Genomic DNA, 18,930 nt, shown 5'->3' with positions numbered 1-18,930 from the left:
CACCACACTTTTTTCAGTCGGAATTGATTCAGACGTAGCACTAGTGAAGGCCTACCGATGAAATTCACGGCCCGCCAATGACAACTGGTATCAACTCCAGCACACCCTGCGACCCTATAAAAGGATAAAGTGGTCCAGAAGATGAATGAATGAATGAATGAAATGAATGAATGAATGAATGAATGAATTAGCCAAAACAATTTTAAGAGTCTAAAATCAGATATTTGAAGTTAAAATAAGAGGTGATAATGCTCCAAAGGGTTGACCGATAAAGAATGGCATGTCTAATTGTAAATTTGTATGTCGGCACCTCAAGGTGGGCGAACGAATACTTTTGGCAATGAGGTGTCTTGCTCGGCCAGACCTGAGATGTGATAATGTACCAATTAAAAAAATAGCTGTGCAAGAGTGAATGAAAAATGAAAAATGCACAAGTTTAAAAACAAATATGAAAACCAGGCCAGGCGTGGGTGGAGGGAGAGAGCGAGGGAGAGGTAAAAGACAAAAACAAAGATATGAGAGAGAGAGAGAGAGAGAGAGAGAGAGAGAGAGAGAGAGAGAGAGAGAGAGAGAGAGAGAGAGAGAGAGAGAGAGAGAGAACAACTATATTGTATGTCATGTCATGCCAACACTTTTTAGATGGTTGAAGCTGCTGCCAACATCAAACCATCATCATCACCATCATACTCCTCCTCCTCTTCATCATCATCATCATCATCAACATCATGCGGTAAAGATGACATAATTTGTAAAATGGCTTCAAATGACTTCTACTGAGCGTATTTTACAAAGATTCCGCCGCATATAGCTATATTTTAAGACTCGTGCTTAATATTCCGGAAGTCTTGTTTCTGAGTTGGTGCCGAGTCCGTATGTGACGTCACTGAAGGAACGCCCCTGACCGAAAAAAAACCGACACATTGTAGCAGTCCTTCCATAACGTCAATGCATTTTGCTGTACTTGTTTGGTCTGAAAACGTCATGTTGCACCAAAAAGAGCCAGAAGAGGGCGACCAAGCTCCATATAAGGAATTCATCAGCCTGTGGAAATGGGCTGATTAATTCCTCACAGGAGCTTGGTCGCCATTTTCTGCCTGTTTTTGGTGATCCATTTCCCCCCAATGTTTCCTCAAAATGGCACGGAATAAATTCTTTAATCGATTGCAAACGTATGCTTTCGTCTTCAGAACTATTTGAATCATATTCATAACTGGATGTGTAACAAGAAAGCATATTCTCCGAATCTGAAGCCATTGTTTTGATTCTGCAGCAATGCAAGACGTCTTGGCGTGACGTCACAAACTGGGGGCGGGACTTTCTGAAAATGCCCAATTCGCAGCTCAATTTTTTGCAGATTTTGGACACTTTAAGTCATTTTTATTGGTGTTTTGCATTTGAAAAAAAAATACGTATCATACTGCATGTTTTGCTGCGTGTGGCTGCCACTGCTCACCCACAGAAAAACTTATCCTGTGATTGTAAAGTGACCTTGAGAGTTTTGAAAGGCGCTTAGAAATGAAATGTATTATTATGATTATTATTATTATTATGATTATTATTGCACATGTCTGGCAGTGAATGAGTAAACTGTGCAACGGCATCCAGGGAAAACAGGCTATATCCTCACCCCCGATGTTGCAAATGACTGTGCCTCTCTTGCAGTCTCTTGCTCCATCACCTGGCTCATTTCCTGCATATTTGTCGCCTCCCACCCATCATGCTCAATAGCTTCGCCTATTCTCCTAATTCCCGAGCCAAACATCTTTCACACAGGCCTCGTCGTCACCCAATTCCCGTCCTTACTCCGTGTTCTGTTTTCGACCTTGCCTCCAGGTGGCGTGGAACTGGGCATCAATGCGAGCGGACAGAGACTCAGACACTGGTTCGAGTGTCTCAAAAACAAAGGGAAAAAAGTGGAGTACTGGCATACGCTCACACAACAAGGAGCCCCAAGCAGCGACAAAACGGACTAAATCACACCAGACGTTGCAGTAAACACACATGCACATCCCTCTGAAAGATACAAGAAAAGAACTAAACTGCAATAATAATCATAATGTAATAGCGATGAAGATAAAATCCATCAATATATTGCCAACAGCAACCATTGTTTGTAAATGACCTTCATTCTGACATCAGTGATGTTAAAAAGGTGTGGTGTTTATTTTTTTAAGGTAAACCAAATTGCCCTCATGAACGTAACAAAGAGATACACGCACAATGTTGTTCTTTAGACCTCGCTGAGGTCACTCTAATGTCCTTGTTCAAATGTTCAACTAACGACGAAATGATTAGAATTCACTCCATGAATGAGGCCAGCAACATTGTGAGACCTTGTGACACGTTGGGCCTGATTTACCATGATCCCAAATAGGGAGGCGCAAAGGCACAATCGCACCCGTTTAAACCGTTAAATTTCCTCCCACATTCCAAAAACATGTATAGGAGTGTGATTGAACACTCAAAATTCTAGCTAGATATGAGTGTCGGCGCCAATGCTTGTTTGTTTCGATGTGCCCTGTGAATGGTTGGCAACCGGTTCAGGGTGTCCCCCACCTTGTGCCCAAAGACAGTTGGGAGACGCTACCCAAGGTTAAGGCAGTTCGAAAAATGTATGAATTTAAAAAATAAACGCATGCTGAGTACACGGCTAGTAAATATTCGACTCTCATTCCGTTTAATCGTATGAAGCTTGAGTCTGCACTCCTGAAACCCTTCGTGTGAGATGCCAGCACCAGTGGTCACAGTGTGTTGAAATGAAACAAGTGATATGGCATGACTCCTTCTTGTGACTGGCTCCTCCCATTACTGAAAGGACAATATGTCAGGATAATTTCCTTTAAAAAAATGTTTACACATGTGGAATCACTATTCATCTCAGGTTTATTAAGTCATGTATTGCATATAGGTACTCTTCTAACAAGTGAAATGACTGTATGGCAATGTTGACAATTTGGAAAATGGTGTCGTTCGTTCAGCTTCCACATACAGTGAGACCTCAACTTATGAACTTAATTGGTTCCCAGACAGAGTGTGTAAGGTGAAAAGTGTGTATCTCAAAAAAAATGTTCCCATAGGAAACCACTAAAATGGGAATAATCCGTTCCCGGGTTTCCATAAAATATACTTTTCAACTCAATAAGCCTTAAAACTACACACAACATACCTTATTTCATGTATAATAAATGTGCTATTGTATTGTAATGAAAGAAATACACTGCATTGTATCATAAAGTCACTTAATTTACATTTGTGATGGTCATTTATGGTTTGATGGAATGGCGTTGGAGTTCGAAGGTCAAAGGGAATTGCTGTTTGGAAAGAGAGGCGCATTACATGAGGACTGTAATTAAAAAAATAAACTGTGGTGTAAAATAAAGTTTTATTGACCTTTTTGATGGTCGTTGATGGCTTGTGGAAGGAGAGTCACCTTCCATAAGGACTGTTGGTAACTTAACCTCTGGTGCTGTTCGGTCGTGTGCTTCCGCCGAAGATCACTCCGCCAGCCGTGATGGGTGTGTATTATGAAAATAGTGCTTATTATAAGGTTTAATTTTCATAATTTTGACGTTTGTAAGACGAAAAGTTTGTAAGTTAAGGTGTTTGTAAGTTGAGGTCTCACTGTATGTTTGCGTGACCAATCATTTTGTGCCCTTTTCACACACACGCGCAAATGTTTTCGTAAATCAGGCCCACTGTGTCAATACACCATCGCTATGCTGGCTTATATGTAACGCGGCAACGTTACCGAACGATACAAAGCACAAAAGTATCCATATGGTGAATTTGTTACTTTAACATGTCGCTGGTTTGAAGGATTTGTCTTTCATTGTCTTTGTGATTGTCATCTGTACGTGCATATATGTGGAAAGCAATTTGAGTGCCTCAATTGTGATTTTGCAGCATCTTTTTTCACGTCGTGCCCCATTGCGAATATCACGATTGAACTTCAAGAAGCACACTATGTGGGGTCGATGGATGCGTATGTGACTGCATGTGCGTTTGAGACAAAAACAACAAGGATAAGTAAGCTGTGCACAAGAAGAAAAGCTCTGCTTTCTCCATTGGTCACACCGAGCGATGTGTATTCGCCCTGAACAAACTGTCAATCACGTGTCATCTCATCGAACTGTTTTTGAGACACCTGCACAATCTAATGAGATCCAATACAAGACCAGCACGAAAAAGTGCTCATCACTTTTGAGTGATACTGCCAGCAAGGTATTCTTCGTCCGTCCAATACATATGTGTGTTGCTAACTCCATCAAGGCGGGAGGCGTACTTATTTTACCCTCTCAAGACACCACGTGAGTTGAGCACTATTTTGATCCAGCTCTTGTATTGATTCTCTTTTGATTTTGTGCCTAATGAAGTGTCCAGTGAGTGTTTATGCCTTTATTGGTTCGCTGTACTGCATAGTCATCGATGTGCACAAAGATTCATGTTTGAGCGATGACCTTCTCATGGTTGCTTCCAGTGTACATTATCAATCAATAAACAATGCAACTTTTATTTCCTGTAGGCCAATATCATACGGTAATTTATCCATTCGGGAATGGGTGCTGCCGTTTGATTTATGGGAATAATGTTGCTTACAACTTCATACTAGATGTCCTCGGACACTCAAAACATAATTATTGACCATTTCTGTGATCAGATACTTTTATATCAGGTTTATTTTCATACACTGAGTGGCAAGGATGAACCAAAAGTATATTTGTAAAATAAAAATTAAAAAAGCATGTCGAAATTGGTCGTAAACAAAACCATCCCCTACTAAAATCGTGGCTTTCTGCCAACGTGTGCGGATATGGAGCAGCCTTATTGGATGTCGCTTACAGCAGGGGGTGCCAAATTCATTTTTGTCGCGGGTTACTTTGGAGTTACACATCTTCCCTCGGAGGGCTGTTAAGACAGTCAAACCAAATACATGTTTAATCACCAAATCTTATTATTACTTGTACAGACATTTTTTTTTTAAATGATGGTTCACTCGTGTTGAAATCAATATTTGTTTTCAATTATTGCTTAAAGGACAACCGACGTCTCCGGACAAGTTGTGTCCATAATTTGTAAAATGACTTCAAATGACTTCTACTGGGCGTATTTTAATAAGATTCCACCGCATATAGCTATATTTTACGTTTTAAGACTCACGCTGAGCATTCAGAAAGTCTTGTTTTTGAGTTGGTGACGAGTCCTCACGTAACGTCAGAAAAGGACCGTCGTCTCCTGACGTAAAAAGGACACATTGTAGTGTCTTTCCATCACGTCAAAGTATTTTGCTGTACTGTTTTTTTGAAAACCGTGTGTTACATCCAAAAGCCGCCAGCAGAGGGAGTCCAAGCTCAATGGAAATCATTTATCAGCCTGTGGAAACGGGCTAATTCATTCCTCACAGCTCGGTGGCCATTTTGTTCCCTCTTTTTGGGTGAGACATTCCCCCCCCCCCCGCCCGTTTGCCACAAAATGACACGGAATAAATTCTTTAATCGATTGCAAACATGTATGCTTTCCTCTTCAGAACTATTTGAATCATATTCATAACTGGATGTGTAACGAGAAAGCATATTATCCGAATCTGAAGCCATTTTTATTGGTGTTTTGCATTTGAATAAAAATATCATACTGCGTGTTTTGGGTATTTTAGATGCTATAAAACGTTTTTCTGATGTCAGTTAAAAAACAAAAAAGTGACGTCGGTTGCCCTTTAAGTGAGCGGCCCGGTAGGCGAGTGGTTAGCACGCCGGCTTCACAGTGCACAGTCGCCGGTTTGTGTCCCGCTCCAGCCTCCCTGTGTCGAGTTTGCATGTTCTCCCTGGACCCCTGTGGGTTTTCTCCGGGTGCTCCGGTTTCCTCCCACATTCCAAAAATATGCATGACAGGCAGATTTAACACTCCCAATTGTCCCTCGGTGTGAGTGTGAGTTCGGATGGTTGTTTGTCGCTATGTGCCCTGCAATTGGCTGGCAACCAATTCAGGGTGTCCTCTGCCTAGTGCCCCAAAGACAGCTGGGATAGGCTCCAGCACCCCTCGCAACCCGAATGAAGAATAAGCGATACGGAAAATGGATGTTTAAGTGAGTATAAACAGGGAAATAAAATTATTACTAAATGTCACCGTTATTTATTATATATGACACTTGGAAATTTTCAAATGCATTCATGTTGTTTCTTGCCACATTAATTATTGTTAATTATATGTAATTATATTATTGTTAATTATATACTTGTTTAAACCTCTTTGATACTCTGTTTTGATTTTGTTTAATAATAATAATAATACATTTCATTTATGAATTTATCTATGCTCATATGCTCTGCGTGAATGGGTTAAGCAAGGACCATGGAAGTTGACACAGATGATTTGCTTTCGCGGACCACATAAAATGATTTGGCGGGCCGGATCTGGCCCCCGGGCCTTGACTTTGACACATTTGGCTTATAGTATCAACACAGCCCTAACCAGACTACAGTCTACTACGGCACGGGTCCTGTTTGAATTTTCAATGCAATCGAAAGGGAATTTCTCATTGTTGACCTCAGAAAGAAAAACTGTTCTAAATGGGGAAATAAATACATACATACATACATACATACATACATACATACATACATAAACAAACTGTCAAGAACAAGACTATGAAAATAGACCTAGGAAGCCTTCGATAAAAGAAATCTTGAGCCACTTTGGTGTCTCATTCTTTCCTTTTTCTATGCACCAAAAGCTCCCATTGGGACAGCAGTATGATGATCAAACCAAAATGAAATGATTGTGATGCTTTTTTTCTTTCTTTTCGCAAGTCCAACCTTCTTGCATGCGTTGCTCACATTTGATCTTCAATGTAGCTGCATGTTTGGCAATAATCACCATCGTGTTTCGTGAAGCGTGCCGATGTGTTGACAGCTCATGTCATCCCATCCTGCCATCATTGAGCTCTTTTGTGTAGGCTGTCATTCAGGATTGTTGTGTATATTATTTTGCGTTTGACACTTGCCTTCCAAAACGCTGCAAGTGGTTATAATGCCGGGGGGGGGGGGGGGGGGGGGGGGGTAGAAGGCTTTTGTTTATTCACTGTCAAAATTACGACTGTGACAACTGACATCATGTGGTAATATTGTGTCACTACTTCTCAAAATAAACTACAGTCATTTCAAGGCCTGCTCTTCCTTCACGTCAAATGCCCGTGGTTTTGTTATGAGAATGTTCAATGACGACTGTAAAGTGTCCTTGAGAGCTTTGAAAGGCGCTTAAAATATAATGTACAGTGAGACCTCAACTTACGAACTTAATTGGTTCCCAGACAGAGTGTGTAAGGAGAAAAGTGTGTATCTCAAAAAAAAAAATTCCCATAGGAAACCATTAAAATGGGAATAATCCGTTCCCGGGTTTCCATAAAATATACTTTTTCAACTAAATAAGCCTTAAAACTACACACAACATACCTTATTCTATGTATAATAAATGTACTATTGTATTGCAATGAAAGTAATACACTGCATTGTATCATAAAGTCACTTTATTTACATTTGTGATGGTCATTTATGGCTTGATGGAATGGCGTTGGAGGTCGAAGGTCAAAGGGAATTGCATGAGGACTGTAATTAAAGAAATAAACTGCTGTAAAATAAAGTTTTATTTACCTTTTTGATGGTCGTTGATGGCTTATGGAAGGAGAGTCACCTTACATAAGGACTGTTGGTGCTATTCGGTCGTGTGCTTCCGCCGAAGATCACTCCGCCAGCCGTGGTGGGTGTGTATTATGAAAATAGTGCTTATTATAAGGTTTATTGTTCATAAATTTGACGTTTGTAAGACGAAAAGTTTGTAAGTTGCGGTCTCACTGTATTATTATTATCATTACATAACAATCGCGTTTAGGGTCCCAGCATTACCGACGTCTGTACAAGATGAGAACAATATTGGACAGATTCGAACTTGATGACAAGAATTATGCTCAGTGTTGAGTGACACACTTGGGATGATAATGATATTCCAAAATATGTTTATTATCGTCATTGAACGCAGCCACTTTTTGTTTTGCTGTAATGTAAACAGGTTTCATTATAATGGTGATTTCATACAGTTGTTGAGCTAGAGCCCAGATTGTTGGGTGTGTGTGATATAGACGATTTTGTTTCATGTTCAAATCTTCAACAAGTGTAATTTATCTTTGTCTTATACCAAGTTCGCTGGTCTACGCTCATAAATGTACAGCCGTGAACCTATTGTGTTTTGTTTCATCGTAAAATGATGATACCCAGCCGGTCATATTAAGTTGCACAAATGTCCTAAAAGCCTTCTTACTCCTTATCTTTTTGATGCAAGAAATACTACGCCTCAAGTTTGAATTGACAAATGTATAATAACTGACGAAAGTTGATTTTAAGGTCCTCACAAAAGTTGCCAATTCTGTTGCACTTTGACCTCCAAATACAGCAGCGGCCAAAGTTTAATTGTCAAGGCTGGATGTCGTGTATAAACATGAACATGGAGGAGACGGGAGATGAATGCAACATTAAAATAGTCAGGAGGAAAGGCCGATAAGTCACGTCACTTTTATTTGCAATAGCGTCAATTTACAAGAGCGGTTATCGCAAGGCAGTTAACATGTGGAGCAGTGAGGGCCTCGAATATCTATTCATCCATATTCTATTAAAAAAAACTAAACTGAATCATTTCAATTTTCAAAAATATTAAACTCAATAATTTGGGACATCAATTCACGGTAAGTCGCCAAGCCCGTTCTTCTCAAATTCACAACTGTTGCGCTTCTTTTTCCTGCTTCTTTGGCTGTGCTCCACCAAAATAAAAACTACTTGCACCAATGTATCATTGTTCCTTAGGGACTTCTTGTTTGTTGCACGCCAGACTTTTGATGTGTCAGAAAACAATGCAAAAAAGAAGTAAAGGACAAATCTAGTGGAATATTATCTTTCAGTGACCTCGACCTTTTCGGCAAAAATGCCCTCAATGCACTTGTGCATTAGTGTTGTTTAGTGCCATTTTTACATGGCTTTTTGTATGCACAAGAGCCATGGGAAGACTTTTTTTTCACATTTACAGCATGTGATTAGTTTTTATTCGCATCACACCCTTTGTTGTTGAAAAGGCGGATCTATGAGACTCGCATTTGAGGAGGAAATGCATTTCGATTTTGTGACATACAATGGTTCAACAAAAAAAAAAAAAAAAAGAAAATCTCACATAATGGTCTTGGGAGAATGCCGCACTTTACGACTTCTTGGTGAATAATTGTGGATTTCTGGATTCATAAATTGATCCCCTCTGATCGAAATCATGTACCTTTGTTGATCATCTATAACTATTACATGTTTTATGTAGTTATCAATATAGTGTACATTTGTCCATAGCTACATATATATTCTGACTCTTAATAAAGCATCAGCTCCCTCCAACGGTGCCAACACTCAAACGCCCAGGTCATGTAACTACTCCGTTGTCAAGACAAAAAAAAAGTTTTTTAAATAATTTAACTTCGAGCCAAACTATGTCTTGGCGTTGCAAAGTTTTAAACAAGTTGTCAACTGGACGACGACTTGCATCGATAATTCGATGCTCCATTGAAATCACTCCCAAACATTCGCTGGGCGTAATCAGGCATATGCAATCGATAGCCGGCTAATGGGATGCGGGGGAAACTGAAAAGAGCGAGAGAGTAAAAAGTTTTGGGAAGACGGTTGACGCTCTTATAAAACTTTTACATCTCGTTTTGAACAGCTGCCACCTGTTTTACGAGAAATCTCGGAGCTATGTGAGCTTTGTGCCAAACGTGTTGGAGTCCAGATAAAACTCTACCAAAAAAGCTTGTTTGGAGACAGTAAGTTTTCCTTTTGGTCATCTGATCGACTAGCGGAAACAAAGGCTGAGATCTGAGCAGCTAAGCCTTCCTGTTTGCCCCAGCCCGTCAAATTACACAATTTCTAGTCATACCCAACGATTTAACTGGTCTTAACTAGATCACACTGGAAATTAGGAGGATTTTATGATTACAGTTCTTTTTACTGACATTTTAGTCCAAAAATCCAACTTTAAAAGTGTTTGCTATTTGTAGTGCTCATACATGCTTATGATTTGTGATGACATCTGCTCTTATTATTCCACAATAACAGTGTTCCTCAAACCACAACAAATCAGCGCATAAGAGGTGAATCGCCATGGCAACGCAGTTCACTATCGACGACGCCTTCGCGTTGGAAGTCGATGAAGAAGAAGCCATGTCTGGCGTGGACTCCGATGGATGGAATGCTCGAGACAAGGACAGAGAAGCAGACCTCACGTTCGGGCCTTTGACTTTCTCCAAAACTCAGCCTCATCCTTCGCCTGTTTTGCTTGCCTCGACGGAGCACAGTAACCTGAAGTATCAAGTAAGACGCCCCTACCCCACTTATTTGTCCTTGGAGTGAGGGGGGCAAAAACACACTTCCTTTGTAATTTCTGATCTATTATAGAATTTGGAAAATGAAGACCCTCTTACCAACAACGGCAATTCTTCTTTTAACAACTTCTTCAAAATCAGGTTGGTCCATTTTAAATCATGTATAGGTTGAACACTGGTTCTTAAAAGACAACCGACGTCACTTTTTTGTTTCCTAACTGACATCAGAAAAACGTTTTATAGCATCTAAAATACCCAAAACACGCAGTATGATATTTTTATTCAAATGCAAAACACCAATAAAAATGACTTAAAGTGTCCAAAATCTGCAAAAAAATTGAGCTGCGAATTGGGCATTTTCATCCAGTTCGTGATGAATATGATTGGCAAGATTCGGAATTGCTTTCTTGACAGTTATGAATATGATTCAAATAGTTCTGAAGAGGAACTATTTGGGAACCACCCATCAAATGTAAAATCAAACAAGCAAGCACATCCTTTATCTGCCCATTTCTGAAAATTGAGCTTTTAGGTTCCACTGCTTATTTTATTTTATTTGTTTGAGTTTAAGTGTCTTATTTGATTTGACACAATGTTCATGCTCTTTTTCCACCTCCAGTGATCCCGCCACTCTGTCCTACTGCAGCTCTCAGTGGTCCTTCAGTACCTTGAGTTCCGTCACACAACTTTCAGCACATTGCTGCGGGTGAGATCGCGACACATTATACCTTCAAGTCCCATCTCAAAACCCACCTATTTAAAATTGCATTTTCTGTGTAGCTCTCTCTCTCTTGTTTCTATTTATAATTGTATTTTATTTATTGTATTCTATTTGTGATTGTATTTTATTTATTATAGTACCTAGGCTTGTCTGTGACTGTAAAGTGTCCTTGAGAGCTTTGAAAGGCGCTTAAAATGTAATGTATTATTATTATTAATATAAGGTCTCCAGTTGGTTACTCACTACAGTGAGACCTCAATTTACGAACTTAATTGGTTCCCAGACAGAGTGTGTAAGGCGAAAAGTGTGTATCTCAAAAATATTTTCCCATAGGAAACCATTAAAATGGGAATAATCCGTTCCCGGGTTTCCATAAAATATACTTTTCAACTAAATAAGCCTAAATAAGCCTTAAAACTACACACAACATACCTTATGTATAATAAATGTGCTATTGTATTGTAATGAAAGAAATACACTGCATTGTATCATAAAGTTACTTTATTTACATTTGTGATGGTCATTTATGGCTTGATGGAATGGCGTTGAAGGTCGAAGGTCAAAGGGAATTGCTGTTTGGAAAGAGAGGCGCATTACATGAGGACTGTAATTAAAGAAATAAACTGTGCTTTAAAATAATTTTTTTTTTACCTTTTTGATGGTCGTTGATGGCTTATGGAAGGAGAGTCACCTTCCATAAGGACTGTTGGTAACTTAACCTCTGGTGCTGTTCGGTCGTGTGCTTCCGCCGAAGATCACTCCGCCAGCCGTGGTGGGTGTGTATTATGAAAATAGTGCTTATTATAAGGTTTAATTTTCATAAATTTGATGTTTGTAAGACGAAAAGTTTGTAAGATAAGGTGCAGTTGAGGTCTCACTGTACATTCATTTGTTGAGCAGTTGGGTGTCTCATCCGCTGGTGAAGAAAAACAAAAGAGTCGTCCTTGCTTCCTTCCTGCTCCTATTTACTGGAGTTGGTAAGTTTGATGGGGAACCGACAGTACGTGGGCCAAATTTAGTCCATTTCATTGTAAACCGAACACCACACTATACCAATACTGTAAATCAACACTCAGAGAAAGGTGTGTGTGTCTATTTTTTTGCCATCCTGATAATTTCCACATGTATTCTTTCTTTGTAGCTCTTATTTTCACTGGCGTTGTCATACAGCTCAATCCAATTGCAGGTGAGACAAATATCTGTTAAAAAGGAATAGTGTTGTTTTTTTTTCTATGAGAGCATCTATTTCTAAGAATTTACACTTTCCGACATTAAAAAGCATATAATGTGTATAATATAAATCAATACCATGTAACACACACAGATACACACACATATTTTGTATTATTTTCTTTTTTATTCGTTATGTAAAAAGTACTGTTACACATTAATGTTTTTTTTGTTGATAATATAGTGAAATAATTAATCATAGAAAAACCATATATCGCAGTCATGATCAGATGACCAAAATTAAAAACTAGTTGCCCATACATTACTCTCTACTTTTTGTAATGGAAAATTGGAATCAGAAATGATTGGGCTGGAACCAAATGTAATACGTATAATATGACTATAGGCTGTTTTCTGCGTTCAATCACAGGTGTGTCAAGTGCTATCTTCTTTGTACCTGGATTCCTGCTCTTCATCCCTGGAGGTAAAGAAATCCCTTTTTGCGGGATTGCCACTCAGAACGTTCTTTTTACATTCCAGAAAGAATTATATGAATTATAATATTACTGTTCTATCAACTGTCTTCAGTGTATCATGTGATATACATCAGCTGTGCTGTCCGTGGAAGAAGAGGCTTCAAGTTGTTCTACCTGCCATATTTTGAAAAATAAGATTTCACCAGATATTTGAACCACTTTTACTTTTGTTCTATTGTCAATATCTTGACAACATATTGTTGCATCGTATAGTTTTGTTGTTGTTGTTATTTCTGTTCTGATGACCACTGATATTTGAACAATTCACTTTCTTTGTTTTTTTTTCCACTACATGAACTGGCCCGTTTACTTAAGTGGACACCAGAGAGTATTTTTATGTTCTTTGAATACTGACTGTGAAATTACAATAAAACATTTCTAACGTTTAGCTCTATCTATATTGACCTTTTGTGCAGAGAAGCAACGGTTAAGACAACTTTTACTTCTGAGGTTTGGTTTCAAATCGTTTGCTTTGCAACAGAGTGTTCGCATATTCTCCCTCTGTTTGTGAAGTTTTTATACGGGTACAGTGGCTTCAGAATCAGAAAACATTTATTTATCCCACAATGGGGAAAATGTGCACATTTCCTCCCAAATGTCGACATTTCAACAAGACCCAATTGATAATGTCGCTCAACTCAACGCACTTTGAAGCTTTATTCCTGCGTCAATACGATGGCCTGCAATACCGCCTACCAGTTGAGGGCGCTGCTCGCCCAAAACGAGACAAACCAGAATCGGCTTTCTTCGGTAAACATCGTACTTTGTCGTCAGTTACGACTCTGCCAATGATGGAGGAAGAGGCAAGAAGGCTTCTCGCGGAAGGGATCAGTAAGAAATTGATTAGCCCGGGTAAAGGACAACTGTCTCACTTTCCCGATGGTACAAAGGTAAAATATAATAAAAATTGCGGGTTAATCCCTTTAATTTGGGTCTCTGTAAATGTTAGCAAACGCGCTCTATCGTTTGTTAATGCTAATTTTTCGTATCCGCTGTCCTATATTGGCTAACACATTTTAGTTTCACCTTACCCAAAGACATTTCTTTTATTAAGAGCTACCACTGACGCACATGGAAGAACCTGGTTTTTATTCGCTTCCTGGTTTAAAAAACGTTTGGCCAGTTGGCATTCGTTTCTCCTCTTTTTTTCAATGTTTTTTCACTCATCAAATGGACGGATATGGGCGGAACAAGATGGGTTGTTTATGAATGCTGATAGGTTGGTTTATTGTGGCAATCAATATTCCACTGTTGTGATTGTCCAAAATAAGCCGTCGATGGAATCTTACGAAACCCTGAATATATCTTGCGTTTAAAGTATAAAAACGGCCGAGTCCGAAACTCAATAAATTAAAATAAAGTGTTGTTTCTTTCGTTGTGCATTTGGAAACCTGAAACACGAAAATTATAGACGATATAGAGTGAAAACTTTCATTTCAAATATATCCTTTAATTGTGACGTTTAGGTAAAAACCTAAATACGTACTAAAACTTATAAATTCAACGTTGTATATGAAAATTATGTGTTATCTTCTTCTTTTCCTTTTGGCTTTTCCCTTCAGAGAATCAGTGTCATGCATTTTCAGAGGTTTGATTCACATGTTTGTTTTGCCCAAACTTTTACGTCGGATGCCTTTCCTGACACAGCCCTCTGTATTTATCCGGGCTTCGGACCAGCACAAGAAGACACTGTCTTATGTTCCCTTGTGGCTACAGAACAAGGAACTCTATGAACTTAAAGATGCTCAGTAAAATGGTTATCGGCACAGCAACATTCAAAAAAGCAAAACTATACTCACCATTTGATGACAATGGCCCTTCATATTTAATTCCTCTTTCACATGATATAATGTAGAAGGTTAGGCTGTTTTTTTCTGATTTAAGAATGGGGTCTACTCCTGTATTTTCTTTGTATTAGTTTTGTTCCGTGTAGACACCTGAAGAAACACTGAAACACTGGGTTAGTTTAGTATTATAAATCATAATTAAAATCATGATATACTGGTTAACAGTAATAAACACGCCTTACCATAATTTCCTTAATTAGAATAATAACATGAATTTGAATGACTTACCAGGTAGTTTGTAATTCTGCTTTCTCAATATTTTTTTTCTCTGCATGTTTGCTTCCCTCACAATGCTGTTTAACTGACAGCCAATCTTTGTTAGTTTGATTCCTTGGAGTAGCTAATGAAAATTATGTGTTATAATGAATAAAAATGATTATGAGGAAATAAGTATGAATTGAGGCTGCTGAAAACTTTTCTTGTGTTTGGATGTATATAATGTGAGTTGACTAGCGGAATAACAGCAATGCCTATGCATTATATATATACATATATATATATATATATATATATATATATATATATATATATATATATATATGTATATATATATATTAAAAATGTTGACATAATTACTGTCTGTTCTTCCAGGTGGTTTTCCACTACCGCACCAGCCTGTGTGATGGCACAGTGCTGGATGACTCCAGGAACATGGGGGGCTGCAGTAAACCAATGGAGCTGATATTGGGCAAGAAGTTTAAACTTGCTGTATGGGAACAAGTAATCATCTCTATGAGAGAAGGAGAAATTGCAGAGTTCACATGTGACACCAAAGTACGTGCGCACGTCAAGCAAGTCTGTTTTTATACACTGGCATATGTGAAATGGTCACTTTTTGTTCACAGCACACAGCACTCTACCCACTGGTTTCCCAGTCGCTAAGGAACATCAGCATTGGGAAAGACCCCCTGGAAGGCCAGAGACATTGCTGTGGCATTGCCCAGATCCACTCCCACCACTCACTGGGCCACAAAGACTTAGACCACCTTCAGGCCAATCCACAGCCGCTTGTTTTCGCCATTGAGCTGATGGAGGTGCGTGAAATGGGACACGTTTTGGCTTTGAGGGGGTTGTTCCACAACAGTGTAATCATTGTGATGATTAATTTTCGCAGCTAGCAAAAACCCAAATTTCGCCATCTCAAAAAATGAGAATAACCAATCCAATAAAAAAGAATAACTAATGATAAGTGTGGTTGCTTTGTAAATATAGACACTTTGATGATATTCCCTATATATTCAATCATTTGTGTTTTTAATAATAATACATTTGATTTATAAGCGCCTTTCAAAACTCTCAAGGTCACTTTACAGTCAGTTTTTTTTTTCTGTGGGTGATCGAAAGCTAGCTAGATAGCTAATAGATACCTAGTGAGGTGATAGATAGATAGATAGATAGATAGATAGATAGATAGATAGATAGATAGATAGATAGATAGATAGATAGATAGATAGATAGATAGATAGATAGATAGATAGATAGATAGATAGATAGATAGCTAATAGATAGCCCGATCGCTAATAGATAGCCAGATAGATAGCTAATAGACAGCAAATCATTGTTGTTACGATTACTGCTCAAACAATTTCATTTTTCCTTTTGGAGCGATAAAGAATGTTATGTTTTATAAGTTTCACCTATAATTATATTTTTTTTTCAGCAACATATTGCAAAAGAGAGTGATAAAGGATGCAGTCATACATAGGGTTGTATGCAGCGACTGTGAAAGCTGCCACTGATCTCCAGTATGCTTGCAGGTTCTTCCTCCGGGCTCGTTTCAGCTGGATGTGTGGGCCATGACGGATGAGGAGAAGCTGGCCTTCGTGCCTCACATCCACGAGGAGGGCAACACGCTCTTCAAACAAGGCCGAATACAAGAGGCCACCGACAAATACTACAATGGCATCGCCTGCCTCAAAAATTTACAGATGAAGGTCAATGAGTTCTGCCTCATGCCCTTTCCTTCTCAACGCCTTCCCATGATATCTGACACCTCTTCATCTTTTCATTTCAGGAGCATCCAGGAGATGAAGCGTGGATCAAGCTGGACCACATGATCACGCCTCTTCTCCTCAACTATTGCCAGTGCAAGCTACTCCAAGGCCAATATTACGAAGTCATTGAACACTGCTCGTCACTCACGTTCAAATATGAGGGTAAGGCTCACCTCATTATCCTACTCAAGCATGTGCTTCATAGAGGATGGTCATAATTGAGATTAGTGTGGAATTGGGACACGGTGCACACCTTGCTTCCTTTGAACCAATTTTACCATGTTCATGAAAATGGAATGAAGCATCCAATTTCAGCACAAAAATCTTGATAGCTGGAACAAATGTTAAATACCGTATCTCATTTATTTATACAAATCACAGTTATGAATATGATTCAAATAGTTCTGAAGAGGAAAGCATCCATGTTTGCAATCGATTAAAGAATTATATGTGCCATTTTGGGGGATATCTCTCATCCAAAAAAAGAGGCACAAAATGGCGACCTCCTGTGGTCACCTCCGTTTCCACAGGCTGATAAATTCCTTATATGGAGCTTGGTCGCCCTCTTCTGGCGGCTTTTGGGTGCAACACGAGGTCCCCAGACCAAACAGGTACAGCAAAATACATTGACATGATGGAAGGACCGCTACAATGCGTCTTTTTTACGGTCAGGGGCGGTCCTTTTGTGACGTCACGTACGGACTCGTCACCAACTCAAAAGCAAGACTTCCTGAATATTCCGCGCGAGTCTTAAAACGTAAAATATAGCTATATGTGGTGGAATCTTTGTAAAATACGCTCAGTAGAAGTCATTTGAAGCCATTTTACAAATTATGGACACAACTTGTTCAGAGTTCCATCCAAAAGTACTGGAAATGGGCAATCAATTCACTCTTGCTCTGGACTGAAAACGTTAGGGTTTATACAGCAATAACTGTAAAGGTGGAATAATATTTACTCGAGTAAAAATTCCATGTACCTGTATTTTAATAATAATAATAAGTGGAAGTCATTTGAAGCCATTTTACAAATTATGGACACACCTAGTCCGGAGACGTCTGTTGTCCTTTAAATGGATATAATTAATACAGAAATCAAAACAAGGATATTTTTAAAGTGATGCCAGACTTTGCCCAGTCGCTTCTGTTCAATGTAAAACTATGATTGTTTTTATTAGTTTTTGAGATGTTGACATTTGATAACTTTCCATGTGTTGGCTTCTTTGTCCTTCATCGATTTGACCTGCTTTGTCCTTTGTGCGCCAGACAACGTTAAGGCCTTCTACAAGAGAGCCAAGGCCCATGCCGCAGTGTGGAACGAGACGGAGGCCCGTGCGGACTTTGCCAAGGTACTGGAGCTGGACCCGTCCCTCGGGCCGTCTGTCGCCAAGGAGTTGAGGGCCATGGAGGATCGCATACGCACCAAGGACAAGGAGGATAAAGGACGCTACAAAGGCCTGTTCAATTACAACTCACCGCCACCAACTGCTACCACAGTCAGTTCACACGGAACTATTATCCTTCCCCTTCAGTAGTCTCCTCGACAGTTGTTCTTTTACTTTTTTCTCTCCTCAAGGTTGAGGTGTAAAATGAGAAGCTGTCTCTCAATTTCAAGGCGAAACCATAGAAACACCATTTGCTGGTGTTTCCGTTTGAGCCTCATTCGCATGACAAACTGTGAGACATAATGTTCCCAAAGTCAGATTTGTTTCTCCTTTTGATTGTTTTGTTGCCAATAGCAACTCAACACCTCATGTGTCATCAGTTAATCGGTTATATATATATATATCCGTTGGTTCCCTTCATATAGAACGCCGGCTTTTAATTGCCACACAAACTGCTCTGCTGCACTTTCTTGCTTTTCTTTTATTCAGTCTAACGAGCCACCTTTAATCACGTGCGAATTGACAATATTACCCGTACAACTCTCCTTTTGTTCCTATGGACCTTATTGGTCTCAGGATTAACAGACTGGTTTCTCCTGGTCAATATAGCTGGCAGATGGGAGACGTTGGCCATCAGAACAAACCAATTGGATGTTGCTTTCTTCTGGATTCTTATTTCACATGCAGGGGGGAAAAATAGTATTTTATTTTTCATCACTTTCTATATGTTAGACCAAAATTGTGGAAACAACTACGTGGATGAGTCTCACCCCAGTCGTTTCATGTCATTTAAGCAGCAATGGTGAAATCCAAATAAATGTGTTTCTTTGTGCATTGGAATTTTGAATGCGGCTTCTCGTGTGGTCAAATTATGTAACT

At 39.2% G+C, this 18,930-nt stretch overlaps 3 protein-coding genes across 5 annotated transcripts in view; all 3 read left to right on the top strand.

The window, feature by feature from the left end:
- The window catches only part of doc2g (double C2-like domains, gamma), a 56,991-nt gene extending 54,341 nt beyond the window's left edge, over window positions 1–2,650 (top strand). For 2 of the 3 annotated variants that reach the window (XM_089005509.1, XM_089005511.1), the window contains exon 11: window positions 1,834–2,650. In XM_089005509.1, the coding sequence (XP_088861635.1) occupies window positions 1,834–1,973 (140 nt within the window). In that variant the 3' untranslated portion in view covers window positions 1,974–2,650. Of the gene's footprint in view, window positions 1–639; window positions 731–1,833 lie in introns of all 3 variants that reach the window. The other variant, XR_016116147.1, reaches the window with a different exon arrangement.
- Window positions 2,651–9,643: 6,993 nt separating this feature from the next.
- On the top strand, window positions 9,644–13,214 carry tmem134 (transmembrane protein 134). Its single transcript, XM_089006198.1, has 8 exons — window positions 9,644–9,841; window positions 10,134–10,388; window positions 10,473–10,540; window positions 11,019–11,105; window positions 12,021–12,097; window positions 12,262–12,306; window positions 12,721–12,774; window positions 12,879–13,214. Exons 2-8 carry the CDS (start codon window positions 10,179–10,181, stop codon window positions 12,959–12,961), a joined length of 624 nt encoding a protein of 207 aa, XP_088862324.1. The 5' UTR covers window positions 9,644–9,841; window positions 10,134–10,178; the 3' UTR covers window positions 12,962–13,214.
- A 362-nt stretch (window positions 13,215–13,576) lies between these two features.
- aip (AHR interacting HSP90 co-chaperone) lies at window positions 13,577–18,898 on the top strand. The gene is made up of 6 exons (XM_089006197.1): window positions 13,577–13,716; window positions 15,265–15,447; window positions 15,519–15,707; window positions 16,431–16,607; window positions 16,688–16,829; window positions 17,933–18,898. Exons 1-6 carry the CDS (start codon window positions 13,615–13,617, stop codon window positions 18,199–18,201), a joined length of 1,062 nt encoding a protein of 353 aa, XP_088862323.1. The 5' UTR covers window positions 13,577–13,614; the 3' UTR covers window positions 18,202–18,898.
- The last annotated feature ends 32 nt before the right edge of the window (window positions 18,899–18,930 follow it).

This window comes from Hippocampus bargibanti, linkage group LG10, assembly GCF_051943395.1.
Source record: "Hippocampus bargibanti isolate YZ-2025 linkage group LG10, ASM5194339v1, whole genome shotgun sequence".
NCBI lineage: Eukaryota > Metazoa > Chordata > Actinopteri > Syngnathiformes > Syngnathidae > Hippocampus > Hippocampus bargibanti.
This window is presented reverse-complemented; position numbering and strand designations above follow the sequence as displayed.